The following is an 18,488-nucleotide window of genomic DNA, read 5'->3' on the forward strand; positions in this document are numbered from 1 at the left end:
TATATATATATCATAATTAAAAGGCAGACTCCATTAACCATGGTTATTGGGAATTCGATGAGTATAGTGTGTAAATAAGGTTAATCTAAGTGCTTTCATTCATCTGACCTGTTGTTCTGCTGCAAATACTTTGGGTTCCACGAGCATTAAAGGCATAGTTAACCACAACCCCAAAACTCCCAGGATGTTGCAAAGCATGTTGGCTAAGAGAGGCCCAGCTGTTATTGTTCACCTTCACTATCACAGAAGTGAGCTCTTTCACAGTTTCAAACCCCCTGGCCTTTCTCACTCTTGTGATGGAGAAGGTGATTATTAATAGCTGGGCCTTCCGGGTTCCGATGACTGCGGGACTGGGCGTTCCTATCCTTCCGTTCGATGATTGACGGCTTGTGAAACAGGTGACCTGTCGCACAACGAGCGTCACCAGATGTTGGGAAATAGCCGAGCTGCGAGTCGGCACTATACAGCGCCTGTGCAGTCAGCTCTACACGGCGGGCACAGGCGCCATATAGTGCTGACTCGCAGCTCGGCTATTTCCGGAAATCTGGTGACGCGCATTGTGCGACAGGTCACCAGTTTCACAAGCCGTCAATCATCGAACGCAAGGATAGGAACGCCCAGTCCCGTAGTCATCGGAACCCTGAGGCTGGGATAGGAACGCCCAGTCCTGGAGTCATCAGAACGCGGAAGCCCTGGACAAAATCAGGATATAAAGGTAAGTACAGAGAAAAAAAAAAACTGCCGAAATGAAATGTTCTTACTATGCTGGCTCTAATGTAAAAAAATCGTTTTTAGGGTGAACCTCCACTTTAAGAATGCTCTACAAGAGGGTAGTTTTGGACGATGGCATCAAGATTTAGAGACACTTAGTGATGAGAAATGGGGACTTGACTCAATTATTTATTATCCATAGAGCCCATTATACTCCTTTAAAATTGTACTCCTGGGGTAAAGCAACTACATAAAATTGCCCAAGATGCACTACTGGTACAGGTACACTTATACATATGCTGTGGCGATGCCCCAAACTGCATCGCTAATGGGAGTCTGTGTTTGATTTTAAATTCCTTATGCTCTACAGTCTACACAAGTACAGCCAGATCCAAAAATAGCATTGCTAGGGATTATACCGGAAGATACTCTTCCAGTTAAAATCCTCTCATAAACTCATATTACAAAGATGGATATAAAACCCTTTACCAATGATATATCAATGGATCAAAGCAATTAATCTTAACTTAAGATGAAAGGAACTGACATACAAACATAGGTGTCCTAAAAAATGTGCAAAAATCTGACATTGGTGGTTAGTCTCCTTTTTGCCTAAGTAGTCAGCTGAATATATTAATGATGATATGGAAAGTCAACAATGAGATAGAATCTTGGAGGGAAATCGTTATATAGTAATATATGAACCATCTGGGTATAATAATGTGAAGGACGGATCTGAGCAATATAGATTGATGAGCGAAAATAGACAAGGCTGTCCTGTTTTTTTTTTTTGGGGGGGGGGTTCTTCTCCTTGTTGAGGATAGGTGGGTTTATGTGTTGGAAGTAATATGTGTGTTTTCCTCTTGTTGTATAATGTAAAAAAACAATTAAAAAAAGAATGTTAAAATATTGATTACTTCTGACTCCTCGTTTAACAACCAATTTGTTTAACGACCTTGCCGTTGGAATGTAATCTGGTCGTTAAGTGAGGAGTACCTGTAATACCTTTGTTGATGGCAATAATATCCCTAAGTACCAGGGCAAAAAAGTGCGTGGTATACGCCGATAAATACGGTAAATGGACCAGGAAGTGCTTAAATTCTTTTATTGGCTCTAAAGTAAATTGTGTTACATTTGCTAGTACAGAAAACTTTGATTTTAAACAATTTTCAACAAGCTAAATAATGCATGATTATTGTCACAGCTAGGACAAAAGAAATATATTTGAAAATGCCAGTAGGGATATGTTTCCAAACGCTTACTTTTAGTGCGTGCACTGTACAAGGGTTTGTCCGTCATATATTTATAGCAGGAAGTAGCCTTTGGTGCTTTTTTATATTATGGTGGTCTAATCATATTTCTCTCTATTTCTTTTTCAGTGACATGCAGTGAAAAAAAAAAAGATTTAATGTCAAAACACTTGCAATACCTATACAATTTTCTATAAATAATTAAACTCTCAATTTTTAGAACAAACATTTCAAACTTCAGTGCTACAATGTAGCCTGTGATGTTAACCTTGTGGTTGGACAGAATATTAATATTTACACATTGTTTGATTTAACAGAAAAAAAAATTAACTTCTCTTAGGTAGCGTTTATTTGCTCTAGGCAAAACCCCAAGCCTAGTCCTCAGTTCTAATCTAAGATGGAGTCTTTCAGAGACATACTTTGAAAGCGCTCAGTGATATATTACACTTCTATTGTCCCTAGGAATTTTAACTTTTTAAAAAAAAAATATATCATCTTGACAGAAAGTATATTTACAGAGTGTTGCCAGTGTTTCCTTGTGGACTATGTTCTGACGCAATGCATGCATCTTGATAAAAAGCTGTTGACATCTACCTTTGTATTTCTCACTTGCTTTGCAATGCTATTTTTTAATGCATGGTTCTGTTTCATTTACTCTTGCAGCTACTAAGCATATGTGTTGTTAATATTCCGTGCATGCCAAATGTTTCACACATCTTCCTCATGCTTCTGTGTGGACCTTCAATTTTTATGTGTTCAGCTGTTCAGTAAATGTTCATGTCACTAATACAGTTTGTGTTTTAATGAATAAGTATAACAGACACTAATATGCTGCCCACCAAAGAGTTTTTACACTTTAGAATATTATTTTAAACAACATATTTGTATGTTGTTCACCTATTTTGGTAATTACAATGATTCTGTTAATTCTAAAACAATTTTTGTTTTCTGAATAAGACCTCTCTGTGTAGCAGTACTGACTCACCCATGCTGTCTGCCTCGTCCTTTTTTTTGCTATTGGCCTGGATCAGTGATGGTCATACTTTACCTAAAACAACACAGGAGGCATATTCTGATATTGTGGTACACCCAAGTTATGAGCACCAGTATGGGTGCACTGAGTCTGCATTGGTTATTCTCCTGTGTTGCTACATGGCTTGGTCTGAATCTGGGGTCTTTCTCATATTTTAAGTGAAATGTCCATTATTTACTTTGTTGTGAAATAATTGTTTATGTTTTATTACATTGACGTTTTATATGAATTACTGCTACACTCTCTAAAAACAAATGTATATCTATCTATCTATCTATCTATCTATCTATCTATCTATCTATCTATCTATATATATATATATATATATATATATATATATATATATATATATATATATATATATATATATATATATATAGATAGAGGGATATATATATATATATATATATATATATATATATATATATATATATATATGTGTGTGTATTTTTTTACAACCCCCCCATAGATGGATAGATAGACAGATAGATAGATGCTGTTAACATATTTATCTGAAAGCAAACAAATTAATTTGAGTCATGTGTTCTTTCATCTGCACTAGGGCACTTTTAAAATTAAAAGTCTGAAAAGATATAAAACATATGTATTATTTTAGTGTTTGACAGTTTTAAAAGCATACTGTATATGCTTTTTTTTTTTCACTTTTTTTTTCTTTTTCTTTTTTGCAATATATTGGGGATGTCTAATATTTTGCTGTTCTTCTTCTTTTTTTTTTTTTTTTTTTTTTTTTAGTATGCAATATTCTTGAACTGTTTTGCTCCATGTTTCCATTCTCAATCCTAGGTCCCCTTACAAAGAAACAGACAGATGATTTAGGTGATAATGAAGGTGCTGAAGATGAAGGTATTTTTTTTTTTGCCACCAAACAATTTGCATGACAAGGAACCCCTGAAAACATCTTTACTTTTTCTTGACTTCTTGTATCTATTTTGAAGACTTTTTTTTTTATCCCATTTTTGATTGATGTGTTTTGTCTTCTTGCTTGTTTTATATTTTTTTCTACATTTTTTTCTTGATTTGATTGTTGTTGCGTTTTCATTTTTATGCAAACAGTAAGTGTGCACACCAAAGGTCTTCTTGTTTTCTTGACAAGAATTTTTGATAACTTACATCCCACTTCTTGAATATATTTTGTGAAATCTTTCAACTAACTCTGTTTTAAGTCTCCCAACATACCCTTTTTTGCATGTTTTCTAACATCCCCTGAATATTAAATCTTGCTAATGACAATATACAGTGGTGTATATTATTTCAAACAACTGGCAATTACTTTTATGATGATATTTAATTATCCAAAGGTTTGATGTTTCTTAAGATGTAGACATTTGTTTTATCTTTTAAAAATGAATTTATCAAAACATTAGATCAAGAAGCATCATATTCATATGTTTCCCATTTAAAAGTGAGTACATTTATGTATTTTAGGTTGAATATTTTTCATAAAAAACAATTTAAGCAAAAAAAAAAGAAAACAAGTGTGGATACAGAAAAAAAAATATTTGTACCATACATATACAGTGGGGATCGAAAGTTTGGGCACCCCAGGTAAAAATTTGTATTAATGTGCATAACGAAGCCAAGGAAAGATGGAACAATCTCCAAAAGGCATCACATTACAGATTAGACATTTTTAATATGTCAAAAAAAGTTAGATTTTATTTCCATCATTTACACTTTCAAAATTACAGAAAACAAAAAAATGTCATCTGCAAAAGTTTGGGCGCCCTGCAGAATTTATAGCATGCACTGCCCCCTTTGCAAAGCTGAGACCTGCAGTGTCATGGATTGTTCTCAATCATCGTCTGGGAAGACCAGGTGATGTCAATCTCAAAGGTTTTAAATGCCCAGACTCATCTGACCTTGCCCCAACAATCAGCACCATGGGTTCTTCTAAGCAGTTGTCTAGAAAACTGAAACTGAAAATAGTTGACACTCACAAAGCTGGAGAAGGCTATAAGAAGATAGCAAAGCGTTTTAAGATGTCAATATCCTCTGTTCGGAATGAAATTAAGAAATGGCAGTCATCGGAAACAGTGGAAGTTAAAGCAAGATCTGGAAGACCAAGACAAATATCAGACAGAACAGCTCGCAGGATTGTAAGAAAAGCAATTCAAAACCCACGTTTGACTGCACGATCCCTCCAGAAAGATCTGCAGACACCGGAGTTGTGGTACACTATTGCACTATAAAGAGATACTTGTACAAATATGGTCTTCATGGAAGAGTCATCAGAAGAAAACCTCTTCTACGTCCTCACCACAAAAATCAGCATTTGAACTTTGCAAATTAACATATAGACAAGCCTGATGCATTTTGGAAACAAGTTCTGTGGACTGATGAAGTTAAAGTAGAACTTTTTGGCCGGAATGAGCAAAGGTACGTTTGGAGAAGAAAGGGCACATAATTTAATGAAAATAACCTCTGTCCAACTGTTAAGCATGGGGTGGATCAATCATGCTTTGGGGTTGCATTGCAGCCAGTAGCACAGGGAACATTTCACGAGTAGAAGGAAAAATGGATTCAATAAAATTTCTGCAAATTTTGGATGGTAACTTGATGCCATCTGTGAAAAAGCTGAAGTTAAAGAGAGGATGGCTTCTACAAATGGATAATTTGCAAAATCCATGGGGGATTACATTAAGAGGCGTAAACTGAAGGTTTTGCCATGGCCTTTACAATCTCCTGACCTCAACATAATTGAAAATCTATGGATAGACCTTAAAAGAGCAGTGTGTGACAGACAGCCCAGAAATCTCAAAGAACTGGAAGACTTTTGTAAGGAAGAATGGGCAAAGATACCTCAAACAAGAATTGAAAGACTCTTGGCTGGCTACAAAAAGTATTTACAAGCTGTGATACTTGCCAAAGGGGGCAGTACAAGATATTAACTCTTTGCAGACACCATTTTTTTGTTTTCTGTAATTTTGAAAGTGTAAATGATGGAAATAAAATCTAACTTTTTTTGACATATTATAAGAATGTCTAATCTGTAATTTGATGCCTTTTGGAGATTTTTCCATCTTTCTTTGGCTTTGTTATGCACATTAATACAAATTTTTACCTGGGGTGCCCAAACTTTCGATCCCCACTGTACATGCAGGAGAGCCCTTCAGTGGCTGCATGTATCTATTGTAAACCTAAATCTAGCAACATGGTTCACTAAAATACCTAAACATATTAAATGTTTTAACCAAAAATGCTTTGACATTGAACCTAATGTTAAGTCTTAATGTAATAAATGTGTTAAAAGACTTTTCCTAAACTCAACAGCATAGTTGCAGCACTTGAAAAAAGTTTTTCGAGCTTTTCCACTTAGTGGCTATTAGAAATGGTCAGGACAGTAATAGTTTTTTTATGTTACATTTTATACATTTACTTTAATTAATCAATATGTGCAGCAATCCAGCATGAAACTCCTACCCTTTAAATATAGTGACAAAGAACACACACTCGATCTTTAGTGAATGCAGCTGCTGTCTGTTATCCCTAACTGGAAATCTAGTCAATTAAATACTATCCCTAGACAGCACTCGCAATGATGTGCACAAACTTATTTGAAATATATGACCATGAATGTTCACAACAAACAAACTGTTTGGTGATTGCAAAAGTAAATAAACAAAAATTGGTATAAAATAAGGAAATAATAAAAATATTAAAATGGTCTCTAAAGTGGACAAGTGCAAATGTCCCTATAACTGCGAAAGCTTGAGTGCTTTGACACCAATTCACAGAACACCTTGTATAGTGAATAATCCACCTCATGTTTGATAATACACATCACACTCACCAGATGTCAGTGACCACTTACCATACAGCAAAGGAAGTCATCATCGCTTTTAGATCTTTGGGGGACCTATCCGGATCTTCCTGGTGGCTCCTGGCACAGATCATTTATACTCCTTAGTGTGATCCCAAGGGTTTCTCCAAAAATTGAAAAGGCAAGGAGTATGGTGAAAATAAAAGCAAAAACTGAGAGTAAACCTCTTCCTGGTGGCTCCTGGCATTGATCCTTTATTCTCCTTAGTGTGGTCTCGGTGTTTCTCCAATGAATTCAATAGGCAAAGAGTATGGTGAGAATAAAAACGAAGAAGAAGCCTCTCATATTGTAAAACCTCTTGGTACAGTATGTTTATTACAAATAGTTAAAAAGTGCTACAATATCTATAAAGTATCAAACAAATCAGTCTGCTAATACTTCCAGTAAGATGGATACCGCCCATGACCAGGCATGCGTTCCACTATGGACCAGAAGTGACGGACAGGAACATCCACTTAATGTGTTTAGTCAAATGGCAGTGTTTTCAGAAGCAGGAATTTCACTGGCATGCCATCCATCAAATAAACTGGGATACAATGATAACCCCTCTCCATCCAATCCTCATAGCTGTAACAAAATTGGTAGAGGCAATCAGGAAGTGTGACTTAGGACTACGATCATATGCTTCCATTAGACCCATAAAAACTGTTTAAAATCGCTATATAGAATCACAGGGGCCGCTTAGCTCAATGAGGACATCTTGTGGAAATATAGTAAAAATTCTACCCCTGCACCATTCTTCAATGATTGTGTGCATCATAGAAATTAAAACGTATTATTGTTATAAAAGCCTGCACAATCACATATTTTTTATTCACATATTTTTTTTTTCAATTTGTTTTGTTTTTTAGTAAAAAAATAAAAATCTAGTTTTTCACAAAACTGTTTTTTTATGTATAACAATAATGATTTTTTATTTCTATGATACACACAATCATTGAAAAATGGTGCAGGGGTATTTCCATCTTATTGGAAGTAATAGCGGACTGATTTGCTTGATGCTTTATGGAATTTGCTTTTTAAATATTTTTAATAAACATACCAAGAGGGTTTACACTATGAGAGGACTCCTCTCTGTTTTTATTTTTATTTTCACCATACTCCTTGCCTAAGTGCATTCATTGGAGAAACACCGGGATCACACTGAGGAGAATAAAGGATCCATGCCGGCAGCCACCAGGAAGATCAGAATAGGTCCCCCAAAGACCTAAAAGCGATGATGACTTCCCTTGCTGTATGGTAAGGGGTTCACTGACATCTGGTGAGTGTGATGTGTATTATCAAGCATGAGGTGGAATTTTCACTATACAGGGTGTTCTAGGAATCGGTGTCCAAGCACTCAAGCTTTCACAGTTATAAGGTAATTTGCACTTGTTCACTTTAAAGGATTATTTTATTATTTCCTTATTTTATACCATTTTTTTTCATGTATTTTTGCAATTGCCATATTTATACCATAACAGTTTGTTTATTGTGACATTTCATGGTGGTATATTTCAACCCCTACACTTTGCCTGGAGTTTCTGGTAATAAAGACTGGCAGCTGCTACTCTCTTTCCTTGTGCAGAGTGACTGGTCTTGTATCTGTCCTCTCCTGTAGTTTTATACGGGCATTTTGTAGTGGGTGGTGTAGTGAGTGGACCTGTTGGGTCCTTCCCATAGCTGTGTCCTGCACAGGCTTTGTACTGTACAGTGATGGCACTGTTATCCCTTTTTACAAGCCAATATTTGGGTTTGCAAAGGCATTTGGTGTACACAAGGTGATTTTTTTAAACAAAGTTTTGGGCTTGTGAAGCTCAGCTTTCCAAAGTTGTCTGTCCACATGCTCTATAGTTTTATGCTAATATTTTTAGTAAAGTATTTTCAGTTATCAAGAAAGTCAGCCCTTTTCAACTTATAGTTCTAGTTTGGATTACATAGGCATGCTTTATTCCAGCTAGTGTTAGACTGTGATCACTTCTGCACCATTCAGTTAGTAATTAATAAAATGTTACTGGGTGGGGATGTGGCCTGGTCACAGGAGAAGATGGCCAAGTAATCATTGAGCTCTGCTCCTCCACGTTCTAATTTAGCTTCTCCAGCCTCCTCACAGTCTCCATCTGCCCTCCAGATTGGGGGGGGACATCCAGGGCACCCTCCGGATTATGTGCAGGAAGAAGTTGCAGCCCAATGGTCCCCACAGGCTCCTAGACTTCTACATGCACCCTGCACAGCTTGGGACACAACATGGCGCCAGCCGGGAAACTGGTGACCCAGAGAGGCTGCTGGACCAGCCAGCTGCAGCAGAGGATTTCTCCAATGAATTGGAGGACCCAGCAGTCCCTCTGCATGACCAGATGTCTTCCCTGGGGGACAGAGGTAATTGGCTGGCTGACTCTCCAGCACACTCATCTGATAAGCAGCCTCCTGTGAAAAAGCAATATGGCGCTGGGACCTGTAGTCCCACAACAGACTTCCCATCCACTCAGCCCCTGTCTGACTATGCCACCACTGACAACCCAGCTTCTGAACACTCCCTCAAGGCCATGCTGCTCTCTTTGCAGGCAGATATCCACTATGAACTGAAAGTGTCTATTATTATTATGGCGGAAGGCTATGTCACAAAGAGCAGATATACTCTGCGTGCAAGAAACACACGTTTCAGCACGTAAATCTCCCCAATTTTTTTACAAATTGTTCCCCCAATGCGGCGACTTCAACAAAGTCATAGACCCCCATATGGATTCCTACAATGCCGAACATAGAAAATTTTCAACTTTATCTTCTCTTATCTTCTCTGATCTCCCTCGAGGACATATATGATTCTTGAAGTTGTCACCACGGTACTGAGAGGGACTATTCTTTCTACTTGACTATCCAAAAATCATACTCCAGGATAGACTTGTTCCTGACCTCCAAGGCACTATTACAAAAAAATCTCTTGAACTACATTTTAAAACTAACACGTGGTGAAACCACGACCCTGTATCCATTATTATTTCTACCTCCCCTACCCCTACTAGACACACCCCATGGCATTTGAATGCTTCACTGCTTAGTGCTGCAGAAACACTGGTACAGGTCCGGCCTGAGATCTCTGCAACAATCAATAACTTCCTTTTCCTGAATTAATACACATGAAACCCTAAATATAAAAATCCCACCCAAAACATCACAAAGGAACTCTAATTTGAGGAATGAGTTAAGTTCCTATTTACAAAAAGTACATGATTTTTACCTTAGGAGCCTTTAGCTTTCCTGGTACTCCCAAGGTAATAAAGCTGGCAAACTACTAGCACAGCAATACAAACGTAAAGCCGTGCAAACTAGTATCCCATTTCTTCTGGACGAACGGGAACATAAATCAACAAACCCAGATAATTTAGCTGATAGTTTCAGCTCATTTTATTCTAAGCTATACAACCTATCCCATTTCTCCTTCGAGTCCATCCTACCACCCAACAAATTCAATACTCCCTAACACCTCTCCAGCTCCCAGCCATCACTCAGGCACAGCTTGAATCCCTCTCCCAACCATTCTCCCCTCAAGAGGTCCTTAAAGCTATCATAAATATTCCACTTCACAAAGCGCTGGGGCGTTGTTAATCAATACTACAAATCCTTCTCATACACAATTTATGTAACACCTTTAACAGATTTCTCTAGAAAAAACATTTTTTTCAACTTGATCATAAAAACAGCCTTGCCTACACACAATCGTGAAAAAAAAATGCTCTAGCAAAGCGCGGTGACGTACAACACGTACAACGGCACTAGAAAGGGAAAGTTCTATTCGGATGGCGCCACCTTTTGGGCTGCTTTAGCTGACTTTGTGTTAGTAAAAGACGATTCGCGCTTTTCTGTCTGTTACAGCGTGATGAATGTGCTTACTCCATTACGAACGGTAGTTTTACCAGAACGAGTGCTCACGTCTCATAACTTGCTTCTGAGCATGCGCGGATTTTTCACGTCGTTAAAGCCCACACACGACCATTTTTTCCACCCCGAAAAACAACAACGTTAAAAATGTTATTAAAAAATAGAGCGTTTTAGAATTTCTTTTCCCCGTTTTTCAGAACCCAACAAATGCTCTGAAGCCCACACACGATCATTTTTAATGACATTAAAAAAAACATCATTTTTTTTACGACCTGAAAAATGATCGTGTGTATGCGGCATAACAGATGTGTTGTATGTAGTTATGTTCTCAATAAAGAATATAGTTAAAAAAAATGTAACTGGATAACACAGCTGGGAAATTCCATAGTACAGGGCCTGGACATCTGAACAAATAAAAACATTTTTATCCAGCAGGAAAAAATAAAATGAAACCCATTATGTAACACAACTAAAAACTTTAATTTCATTCTGGAAACATTAGCCCAAATGTAGGGTAACACCTTTGATGTAATGTTAATATAAACACAAAATAGAAATTCTGTCAAAGCTGTACATCAATAATTTTGCAATTAAGTGGGACCTGCAATCAGTCTAACAGACTTGTCTAGTAGATCCATTTTGCATGAATAGAAAATTCCCCTTTGACATCTCCTTTTGAGTCTGAAAATATACCTATATAATTAGGTGGAAGAATAGTATTTAATCAGGGAATTAGAAGATCAAAGGTTAGGTAATTTGCTGTCTTTATTTTTCTTATCCCAAAATTTTAATTTTATAACTCCAAAATGTAAAATATTCTGCAATAGGAGATGACAATTAAAAATCAATGTAATATTCTTGAAAAAGTAAGGGTAGCAAATACCAGCCTGTCCACCAATGACATTATGTCTTTTACCCCCAATCTTTTACTTTCCTATGAATTTCTTGGCAAAAAATAAATAACTTACAAATCCATGTTTTATTTTGTTGTTTTAGCATTCTGCTTGTATATGCATACATTTCTTGCTTTATCAAAATAATATATTTGAGAGATTTGCCTGTTTAAGTGTAATGTAACAAATAAAATAAAAAAATACAAAGCTAATCCAGTGTGTTCTAGGCTTTTTGAACATTGCTGCTAACCAAAGTGATTAATGTTACCATTGGTGATAAGCCTGCTGTTTGTTTGTACCACTTAATACTGCTGTGCTGAGCTGAGAAAAAGGCCCCTTTGAGAGTACAGAAATAGATTAGACCCCATATTTTACGAGTGGCCTTCATAAACTGGGGGATTTGTTAAACTGATAACTATCAGCAAACAATCAATTATATTGGATCTAATTGACACAGAAGAGGAAGCACAATGGTTTGATTGCTTGTCTTCAGTGACAGCTTGAAGTGTGTACCTATAAGAATCTAATTACATGGTCGTTTCCATTCATTTACACTTCATCAAGACAGGGGGACATGTATTGGTAAAAGATCGCCAGGAATTACCAAAGATATGAAACAAACAACATTTTTGCAGGTACTCTAAAAATGTTAACTGGTTTAACTGTAGTGCTAACATTGCATTACTGTTCTCAGTGGGTACTCAGTAATTCTATGTAATTTTAATTAAGGAAGAGTTCTGAAACAATCTCCCTCTGTGTTACCTCCAAGCATACAATTAGCAGTGTACAATTCTGCTGTGAACATGCAGCTAATGATTTCAGATTAATAATTTATCTCTCATTCCTAATCATATCAATGTCACTATCAGAAAGACCACATTTCAACAGGTGAATCTTTGCAATGTCTAAGATTTAACTTTGCTGTCATTAAACAAAAAAGCAAAAAAAAAAAAACACAGGTGAAGTAGCATTAGTTGCACATGTGCTTCAGTTTATGGTGGGTGTATCACAATAACATAAAATTATGCAAACATATACTACATTTTTTAAGCTATAAAATGTCCCATTGTTTGTGCTTATTCATAACATCCACAATAATTAAGTGAATAGCAGCTGCAGCATTGCCATCTGTGGGGAAACAAATAGGATATGTGCCTTATTAAAAAAGTTGTAGCAAGTCAAAAATACAATAACTAAAAACAATAGTTTCAGATTTTAGAAATTATGCATTTTTTTAATATTAGTAATTTCTGAAGAGTGAATTTGTCAAATTATAGATTCCGGATTTGTAAAAAATCCTAGATTGTATTTGAACTAAAGCTAAGGATAATATTAATAAACATACATATTTACAGCATTGTGTCATTTAATGATTGTATTAAAAAGAACATATTTTATTCCTATCAGTTGTTAAAAATGGATAGATAATATATCCTATATAATGCTTCTTGATCTATTTGTTCGTTTTCAGATACCTTCTCTGAAAAATACAAACTCCTCAAAAGTAAAATGACATTAATTTGCATTTTTTTTTCATATTACCAATGCAAAGCAAAAACAAAGTTGAACATAATTAAGAACATAATTAAATTGAATAAATATCAATGAAAGGAAAGTCCTAAGGAGCACTACATGTATATTTTCTACATTTGATTACTCTAATAATATTAATTTCATTGTGTTTTTTAACTTAAGAAACATTGAAAATGGGGTAAACTAACGTTTCCTCTTCATCTGATGACATGCCAGAATGATATTTAAACATGTTTTTTTTCCCAGACATCAGAGATAGCGGAGGTCCCAAGCCTGTGATGGTATATATTCATGGAGGATCCTATATGGAAGGAACTGGTAATTTATTTGATGGAAGTGTCCTAGCAAGTTATGGAAATGTTATAGTCATCACTGTCAACTATCGCCTTGGGGTACTTGGTAAGAAAGACAATTTTTTCTTTGACCTTTGGTATATGGCACTTTTTTGTTGTTAGACTGTTTCTGTATATTTTATGAAAATATTGAGATCAAATTCTAAACAGTTGGATTTTCAAAGTCCATTATTTAGTGTCAATGTTAAAGCAACAATTAGATTTCTTATATCATAATGGTGCATCATAAAATGCAAACACATTTAATTATGTACAATATACTTGTTATTATGCAAATTAGATTCACATTTTTTTATTTTATATTGCATATGATGAAAATATTCTTTGGCTCAAAATCGTTGTTTCGAATTTTTGACCCCTCCCAGGAAATGTTTGGCCTATGCTTGTCGGGGCTGTTTTTGCTTTCTTCTGGATAATTCTAATTATACTTACACACACACAAATACGTTGAACTTGGTGGGCCTGTGTCTGTTTTTAACCTTATCAACTGTAACTATGATATAACTGGCAGGTTTATGAGCAATTAAGATATAATTAGATGATCTATCTATCTCTATTTTTCCTTTCTTTTGTTCTTGAAGAAAGTTTTGTTTTTGCCATTATATTTAAACATTGTCTATATGGAGAGGTTATATTTTGTCATTTGTGGTCAGGTTTGCCAATGGCATTGTTGAAGGTGTTTAGCATTTTGTGATGGTTTTGAATAAAATTTGGTACATGTGCAGATGTAAATTATTTTTTTTTTGTAGACTTTTGTATCTACATTTTTTTATTATTATTATGCTGTGATTCCTTGATGCTTTGCTATATGTTGCCTTGTTGCATGAACAGTAACAACAGAAAATGCACAGATTTTGGTTTACCAAGGGTAGATCAGTAAACATTTTTTTTCTGGACATTACACTTTGCAGTTTGTGTTTTATATAAGAATGGTTGTTGGCATTCCAGTTTTTACAGGTCTACATTTCGGGCCTTTGTCTTTGTCACGTGTAACCAGAAAACGTATTCTGGTAATATAATGATTGTGGAAATTGTCTTCAAACAGTAAATTATTTTTAGAAATGCAGATATTACTAGTTTTGCCTTTACAATTATTATGGCATTTTTCGCCTGGAAATTACAATGAATTCAAATATATATTTTTTGTTTATCAGTAGATATTTAGGTTCTGTACTAAATAACTTATTTAGTTGCTGTGTTACCTAGCAACCGTATAAAGAGTGTGATATTAGCTACTGTATAAATTAATATATGTTAATTCCATATTTATTCTAGCTGAAAATATTCTCCAATTATTTAGATTCCATATTTATTTAGAACATCTGCTACAAAACTGTCATAGGCATGTACGGTTGTTAAAGGCCATCTAAACCCCCAAATATTTTGGTTTGGTTTGGTTGTTGGCAATTTGATTACATGCTGGGATTTGTTATCTTTTATGGATCTATTTTACGGAATTGGCCAGCTTTGCCTAATTGCTGCAGACACTAAATTGACACTCTTTCACTTCCATTTATGGATTTCTCAAACTGTAGGATAAACACATTACTGAGAAGTCTAGCTGTGAGTTAAGGACACCATCATTATGACCTTGTGAAGGAGAGAATAGACATTAATTGCCACAGGTACATCTCACAGCCAGGGTCAATCAGACAGGATTTAATCCAGAAGTACCCCAAACATTAGTTTGGGGTAGAACTGACCTTTAGGAAAAAAATGTTTTTTTAGCACAGAATTGTATACTTATTTTTTTTTTTCATTAGGCTGCCTTGGGTCAGATGAATTTTCTGGTGGCCTTGGAAATACCTAGTTTACCAATGTGTATATTCAGAATACCACATTAGCAGGCACAAGGTTGTTAAAAAGTTAACCTGTTGTGAAGGACATACTTATTTTCTGGCTGTTTTTTGCTGTACTGCTGTTTAAAAATTCTTTCAGAGTCGCTGACCTGTAAAAAGTATGCACATCAGAGAAGTCTGTGTAAGAGACTAATGTCCTGCTCTTTATTCCTAATGCAGGTCAATGATTCAAGGTATTAAAGCAAGATGTTCATCTGAATAGCTAGGCAGATAGCATTTTAAAATGGAGATTAGAAAGATCAGACTCTATGGTGTTGATTTAGCAAAAAACTGTTCACTTTGATAGGGAATTTTCCCCACAGCTTTGTGAATGTGGTAACATTTCACTCGGCAAAGACTACCAAATAACATGCAAGGACAAAAAAACAGCATTTTTGCTTGCACATTAGTGTATGTCAGCAAAGCTTCACCTTATTCACTAAACTCTGTGGAAAATTCCCTTGCAAAGTGCAACTTTCCTTGCAACTAGAATAGCCTATTTTCTTTTAGTAAATCAAACTAGTGTTTGCCTAATGACAGATGCCCTTAAGGCACCATACACACATTAGCATGTATTGATGTGCATGCACTACCGCTCCCATTTTTGTGTGTTGAGGTGTATTGCGTTGAGACAACTCTCAATGGCCCAATGCAGAAAAAGCTGCACCTGCACTATTTTGACAACACAGTGTACCACAATGCACAGACACTTCACAATGTACATTTTGATGTATAGTGCAGGTCCTTTTTTTTATTGTATATGTGCTTTGGGATGAGTCACAATGGACCACAATACACATGTAACTGCACATTGCAGTGCATTGCAATAGTGTTTCTACAGCCTATATGTGCATGTCCAGCTTTAAAGCAGATCTGCCGAAAAAAAATCCTGCAAAAGGGCAGCACAGTGTAGCATTTTCATCTAGTAGTAAAAGGGTCGCTGGTTCAAATCCTGACCACGGCATCATCTGCCTGGAGTTTGCATGTTCTCCCTGTGCTTGTGCGGGTTTCCTCCGGGTACTCCAGTTTCCTCCAACACTCTAAAGACATGCTGGTAGGTTAATCGAATCCTGTCTAAATTGGTCCAAGCGCGTCTGGACCCATCAGGGTAACACCACGCTATATCAAGATAACTCTCAACTTAAAAGAACATATTTTATGTTTACACATCCTTCTGCCCAACTGCTTAACATGATTCGTTATATTTGATGCAGTTCTAGGTAAATCAGATGCTTTCACCCCCCACCCTTTGGTTCTATCTGTCATGTATCTTGTATCAATGTAGAAACTATTGTATTAAACCACAATATGCAGTTTGGTTTGCAGGCACCTAATACAAAAATGAAACTCTTGTGCAGCTCACAGAGTTGTGCAACTGAGATAAACATAGGTCCCCTGGGTCAGTATTATTTAATAAATGCACTTACCCATAAGTTACACTTATGACATAGCTTCCTTGATCTACAGCAGGCATGCTCAACCTGTGGCCTTCCAGCTGTTGCAGAACTATGAGGCAAGTCCCATGAGGCATTGTAAGGCTGACAGTTACAAGCATGACTCCCAAAAGCAGAGGCATGATGTGACTTACTAACTCAGATGCATACTTTCCTGAATTTTATACTATGCTATTGGCCTATAAAAGGTAGTTTGTTGTATCAAAGTCTATGGAGCTTGCGCAGCAGTGGTGATCTGTGAAGAGAGAGGGTGGGTGTTGTTTTGACAGGGTAGCTATAGAAAAAGGATAACCATACTGTGTTTAACCACTTGCCCACTGGGCACTTATACCCTCTTCCTAACCAGGCCAATTTTCAGCTTTCAGTGCTCTCACATTTTGAATGACATTCAACACTGTAGCCATATGAAAATGTTGTCCATTGTTCACACAAATAGAGCTTTCTTTTGGTGGTATTTAATCACCAATAGGATTTTTATTTTTTGCGCTATAAGTAAAAAAAGACTGACATTTTTTCCAAAACAATTAATTTTTCTTTGTTTCGTTAACCACTTGCTTACTGGGCACATATACCCCCTTCGTGCCCAGGTGAAATTTCAGCTTTCAGCACTGTCACGCTTTGAATGACAATTGCGCAGTCGTGCGACGTGGCTCCCCAAAAAAAAATTGACGTCCTTTTTTTCCCACTAATAGAGCTTTCTTTTGGTGGTATTTGATCACCTCTGCGGTTTTTATTTTTTGCGCTATAAACAAAAATAGAGCGACAATTTTGAAAAAAAAAAAATGTTTTACTTTTTGCTATAATACATATCCAATAAAATAAGCGTATAGTGATTGGTTTGCACAAACGTTATAGCATCTACAAAATAGGGGATATAATTATGACATTTTTTTAAATTATTTTTTTGTTTTACTAGTTTTACTAGTAATGGCGGTGATCTGCGATTTTTGTCAGGACTGCGATATTGTGGCAGACACATAGGACACTTTTGACACATTTTTGGGACCATTCAAATTTATACAGCAAACAATGATATAAATATGCACTGATTACTGTATAAATGTGACTGGCAGGGAAGGGGTTAACACTAGGGGGCAAGGAAGGAGTTAATGTATTTCCTAATTAGTGATTCTTACTGTGGGGGGAGGGGGTGACTGAGGGAGCTGACCGATGGTTGTCCCTATATACAAGGGACACACCATCAGTCTCCTCTCCCTGACAGGACTTGGAGCTCTGTGTTTACACACAGAGCTCCACGTCCCTGTCTCCGTGACCGCCGATCGCGGGTGTCTGGCGGACACTTCAAAGCCACATTGTGGCCGTAAAAACCCGCCGTGTGGGCGGGAAGAGGTTAAGCAATTAGTATTTTTTTTCATAGACGTTGGCCAAAATTTATACTGCACATATTTTTGGTACAAAAATAACCAAAATATGTGCATATTATTTGGTCTTTGTGAAAGTGATAGAGTCTAAAAGCTATGGTGGCAATTACTGAAAATTTATCACACCCCTATTTGGAAAGTATACATTCCAAGGCATTTAGTAAGAGGCATGGTGAGTTGTAATTTTTTCCCACAATTCTTTGCAAAATTAAGATTTTTTTTTATTTTTCCAGAAAATTGTCATATTACCAGGTTATTTCACCCACATAGCATATGCATACTTGTAGCTACACCCCATAACACATTATGCTACTCCTCCTGAGTGTGGCAATACCACATGTG

General features: G+C 36.3%; 1 protein-coding gene across 4 annotated transcripts in view; it reads left to right on the top strand.

Annotated features, from left to right (window-relative positions):
• Nucleotides 1-18,488, top strand: part of NLGN1 (neuroligin 1) — a 910,902-nt gene that overhangs the window by 611,518 nt on the left and 280,896 nt on the right. For 3 of the 4 annotated variants that reach the window (XM_040349387.1, XM_040349386.1, XM_040349388.1), the window contains 2 exons: nt 3,799-3,858; nt 13,366-13,518. In XM_040349387.1, coding sequence (XP_040205321.1) covers nt 3,799-3,858; nt 13,366-13,518 — 213 coding nt within the window. The remainder of the gene's footprint in view (nt 1-3,798; nt 3,859-13,365; nt 13,519-18,488) is intronic. The other variant, XM_040349389.1, reaches the window with a different exon arrangement.

The sequence above is a fragment of the Rana temporaria genome, chromosome 4 (assembly GCF_905171775.1).
Source record: "Rana temporaria chromosome 4, aRanTem1.1, whole genome shotgun sequence".
Taxonomy (NCBI): Eukaryota; Metazoa; Chordata; class Amphibia; order Anura; family Ranidae; genus Rana; species Rana temporaria.